Raw genomic sequence first — 4,796 nt, forward strand, 5'->3', positions numbered from 1 at the left:
GTTGGGGAGGGTGGGAGGAGTTGGGGTGGGTGGGTGGGAGGGTGGGAGGAGTTGGGGGGTGGGTGGGAGGGGTTGGGGGGGTGGGTGGGAGGGGTGGGGGTGGGTGGGAGGAGTTGGGGGGGGGTGGGGATGGTGGGAGGAGTTGGGGGGATGGGTGGGAGGGTGGGAGGAGTTGGGGGGATGGGTGGGAGGGTGGGAGGAGTTGGGGGGATGGGTGGGAGGAGCTGGGGTGGGAGGGTGGGAGGAGCTGGGGGGGATGGGTGGGAGGGTGGGAGGAGTTGGGGGGGATGGGTGGGAGGGTGGGAGGAGTTGGGGGGGTGGGTGGGAGGGTGGGAGGAGTTGGGGTGGGTGGGAGGGTGGGAGGAGTTGGGGGGTGGGTGGGAGGGTGGGAGGAGTTGGGGGGGTGGGTGGGAGGGTGGGAGGAGTTGGGGGGGTGGGAGGAGTTGGGGGTGGGAGGAGTTGGGGGGGTGGGTGGGAGGGTGGGAGGAGTTGGGGGGATGGGGGGGAGGGTGGGAGGAGTTGGGGGGGTGGGTGGGAGGGTGGGAGGAGTTGGGGGGGGGTGGGGGTGGGGGAGTTGGGGGGGTGGGTGGGAGGGTGGGAGGAGTTGGGGGGGGTGGGTGGGAGGGTGGGAGGAGTTGGGTGGGAGGGTGGGAGGAGTTGGGGGGTGGGTGGGAGGGTGGGAGGAGTTGGGGGGGTGGGTGGAGGGTGGGAGGGATGGGTGGGGGGGAGGGTGGGGGGATGGGTGGGAGGGTGGGAGGGTGGGGGGATGGGTGGGGGGATGGGTGGGGGGGATGGGTGGGAGGAGTTGGGGGGTGGGTGGGAGGAGTTGGGGGGGATGGGTGGGAGGAGTTGGGGGGGGTGGGTGGGAGGAGTTGGGGGGGATGGGTGGGAGGGTGGGAGGAGTTGGGGGGGATGGGTGGGAGGGTGGGAGGAGTTGGGGGGGGGGAATGGGTGGGAGGATGGGAGGATTTGGGGGGTTTGAGTTGGGGGTGGGAGGGCGGGGGGGTTTGAGTTGGGGGTGGGAGGGCTGGGGGTTTGAGTTGGGGGTGGGAGGGCGGGGGGGTTTGAGTTGGGGGTGGGTGGGCGGGGGGGTTTGACTTGGGGGTGGGAGGGCGGGAGGAGTTGGAGAGGGGGGGTAGGTGTTAGGCTTTTCGGAGTTGTGGGGGGGGGGTGGAGGGCGGGATATGTTGGGGGAGGTGTGGAAGGGCGGGAGGACTTGGGTTTTCGAGTTGGGGAGGGGGGGGGGTGGAGTTGGGGGTGGCGGGAGGGTGGGAGAAGTTGGTGGGGTAAGGGGAGTTTGGGGGTGGGGGGGGGGGTAAGGGGAGTTTGGGGCGGTGGGAGGGCGGGGGAGTTTGGGGGGGGTGAGAGGACGGGGGAGTTTGGGGAGGGTTGGGAGGGCGGGGGGAGTTTGGGGAGGGGTGGGAGGGCGGGGGAAGTTTGGGGCGGGGTGGGAGGGCGGGGGAAGTTTGGGGAGGGGTGGGAGGGCGGGGGAAGTTTGGGGAGGGGTGGGAGGGCGGGGGAAGTTTGGGGAGGGGTGGGAGGGCGGGGGAAGTTTGGGGAGGGGTGGGAGGGCGGGGGAAGTTTGGGGAGGGGTGGGAGGGCGGGGAGGTTTGGGGAGGGGTGGGAGGGCGGGGGAGGTTTGGGGAGGGGTGGGAGGGCGGGGGAAGTTTGGGGAGGGGTGGGAGGGCGGGGAAGTTTGGGGAGGGGTGGGAGGGCGGGGGAAGTTTGGGGAGGGGTGGGAGGGCGGGGGAAGTTTGGGGAGGGGTGGGAGGGCGGGGGAAGTTTGGGGAGGGGTGGGAGGGCGGGGAAGTTTGGGGAGGGGTGGGAGGGCGGGGGAAGTTTGGGGAGGGGTGGGAGGGCGGGGGAAGTTTGGGGAGGGGTGGGAGGGCGGGGGAAGTTTGGGAGGGGTGGGAGGGCGGGGGAAGTTTGGGGAGGGGTGGGAGGGCGGGGGAAGTTTGGGGAGGGGTGGGAGGGCGGGGGAAGTTTGGGGAGGGGTGGGAGGGCGGGGGAAGTTTGGGGAGGGGTGGGAGGGCGGGGGAAGTTTGGGGAGGGGTGGGAGGGCGGGGGAAGTTTGGGGAGGGGGTGGGAGGGCGGGAGAAGTTTGGGGAGGGGTGGGAGGGCGGGAGAAGTTTGGGGAGGGGTGGGAGGGCCGGATAAGTTTGGGGAGGGGTGGGAGGGCCGGAGAAGTTTGGGGAGGGGTGGGAGGGCGGGAGAAGTTTGGGGAGGGGTGGGAGGGCGGGAGAAGTTTGGGGAGGGGTGGGAGGGCGGGAGAAGTTTGGGGAGGGGGTGGGAGGACGGAGAAGTTTGGGGAGGGGTGGGAGGGCGGGAGAAGTTTGGGGAGGGGTGGGAGGGCGGGGGAAGTTTGGAGAGGGGTGGGAGGGCGGGGGAAGTTTGGGGAGGGGTGGGAGAGGGCGGGGGAAGTTTGGGGAGGGGTGGGAGGGTGGGGGAAGTTTGGGGAGGGGTGGAAGGGTGGGGGGAATTTGGGGGGTGGGGGGAGTTTGGGGGGGTGGGGCGGGGGGGAGTTTGGGGGGGAGGCGGGGGGAGTTGGGGGGCGGGGGAGGTTTTCGGGTGGGAGTTTGGGGGGGTGGGAGGACAGGGGGAGTGGTAGGGAGTGAGGGTGGGGGGGGCGGGTTGGTAGGGAGTGAGGGTGGGGGGTGGGTTGGTAGGGAGTGAGGGTGGGGGGGGCGGATTGGTAGGGAGTGAGGGTGGGGGGGCGGGTTGGTAGGGAGTGAGGGTGGGGGGGGGTCGGGTTGGTAGGGAGTGAGGGTGGGAGGGAGGCGGATTGGTTGGTTGGTAGGGAGTGAGGGAGGGTGGGGGCGGGTTGTAGGGAGTGAGGGAGGGTGGGGGCGGGTTGGTAGGGAGTGAGGGAGGGTGGGGGCGGGTTGGTAGGGAGTGAGGGTGGGGGGGAGGCGGGTTGGTAGGGAGTGAGGGTGGGGGGGAGGCGGGTTGGTTGGTTGGTAGGGAGTGAGGGAGGGAGGGAGTGAGGGAGGGAGGGAGGGAGGTTGAGGGAGGGAGGGAGGGAGTTTGAGGGAGGGAGGGAGGGAGGTTGAGGGAGGGAGGGAGGGAGGTTGAGGGAGGGAGGGAGGAAGGTTGAGGGAGGTTGAGGGAGGGAGGGGAGGAGGGAGGGAGGGGAGGAGGAAGGGAGGGAGGGAGGGAGGGGAGGAGGAAGGGAGGGAGGGAGGGAGGGTGGGGGGGGGGCAGAGGAGGGTTGAAGTGTAAATGACAGGCTGTTTTACGGCCAGAAGTAAGTATCTACAATTAGACAAATAAGGGGTTGAACTGTTTCGGACTTCAATGCAACCATAATATTAATAATAAGTTATGGTCTCGGTAACGTAATTAAGCGGCCACAGTGGTTCAAACCCCAGCCAAGTCATACGACTTGCACCAAATACTTTAAACATGGTACAGTACATGGAACGTGCTGCTTCCTTGCTTGACGTAAATGCATTTTAAACTAACACTAACAGAGAAGCAATGAAACAGCCATATTGAATGATGGGCCGAATGACTTCCCCCTGCATTGATGTTCATTGTAACTAATGTAAGGGAAACGTCAAAGGTATGTATGTAGGCCGACATATATATTTAAACGGTCTCCCTCAGAGACACAGTAACTATCCCAATTCTCCTTCAATAAACCCTGCTAGTTTCCACGTTTACCGCATGACGTCGTATCCACACTGTGACGTCACTCACGTGCGTTGAATCCGGTCCGCAGGGCAAGGGACCCGCGAAGAGCCAGACCTGGGATGCGGAACATAGCGTGAAGAACCATCGGGAAAGGTCTCCGGGCAGAGACTTCCGTACGAAACGTCGACCCCTCAACACCCAAGGCTTAAGCCTGCACAACAGTCCAATCCAATCAGTTCGGTTTCTCCTGAATATGGAAACGAAACTATTTGCATCAAATAGTAATATGGAACGGACTGTAAACAAACGTTGCACTAGCTCACAAACTGAGGCTGCAGAAAATACCTGACCAAAATTTGTCAGGTATAGACGCTCACTACTCTAACATGACCGCCAACCACCGGCCAAAATATGGATCGCCGATTAAAATACATTATATAAATGTGGTTTAGAAGTGCTTTATATATAAAACTGTATATCCATATGTGGTCACTTTTCCGAAACTATATTCCAGATTAATGCGATATTACAGATTGTTTTTCTTTAGATCGAAATGTCAAATTGAAGCGCGGTGCTATGCGCGCGACTTGCTTACCAAGGAGGAAGCGGACAACGCGGTAAATTAAAAGAGTCTTTATTGAAAGAGCCCTACTGTAGCACTGCCGTGCTCGGGGCTGTGTGCCCCGTGTATATCCCGAGGCCACGCCTACCCCTCGGGCGTGGCCGCCGCCCACTTGGTGCGCGGAATGATGCCATCACGCCAGTGAGCTTTCGTGTCCGCCACACGCGCCCCCCCAGAATTCCCGCGAACCTGGAGGGTCAGTTTGCGGGGCAAATGGATGACCCGGCTGAAGCACCCTCTGGCGACTGGGGTGCAGGGATGGGGTGCCGTCCGGGGTGCAGGGATGCCCACTGGAATGCCTCCGGCTGCACCCGTGATGGGTGCGGGACCGGGGGGCGGCGTGCCGACGGGGCTGGGTGGTGCTGGGGGTCCGCCCGCAGGGGGGCGGCCCCGACGCGGGGGCCGAGCCACCGGCGGTGGGTGGTCCACGTCGAGGCGGGCCGGCTTGAGGCGGTCCACGGAGACGCGGTCGGGAGTACCGCCGATGTCCAAGGTGAAATGTTTCACCCCGGTCTCCAGCACGCGGAAAGGCCCGTCGTAC

The 4,796-nt window shown here is 64.7% G+C and overlaps 1 protein-coding gene across 1 annotated transcript in view; it reads right to left on the bottom strand.

The window, feature by feature from the left end:
* The window catches only part of MRPS15 (mitochondrial ribosomal protein S15), a 24,376-nt gene extending 20,365 nt beyond the window's left edge, over positions 1–4,011 (bottom strand). Inside the window, exon 1 of the mRNA XM_078774025.1 lies at positions 3,700–4,011. Within this exon, the coding sequence (XP_078630151.1) occupies positions 3,700–3,778 (79 nt within the window). The 5' untranslated portion in view covers positions 3,779–4,011. The remainder of the gene's footprint in view (positions 1–3,699) is intronic.
* Between the last annotated feature and the right edge of the window lie 785 nt (positions 4,012–4,796).

Source organism: Myxine glutinosa, chromosome 3, assembly GCF_964187855.1.
Source record: "Myxine glutinosa chromosome 3, kmMyxGlut1.1, whole genome shotgun sequence".
NCBI lineage: Eukaryota > Metazoa > Chordata > Myxini > Myxiniformes > Myxinidae > Myxine > Myxine glutinosa.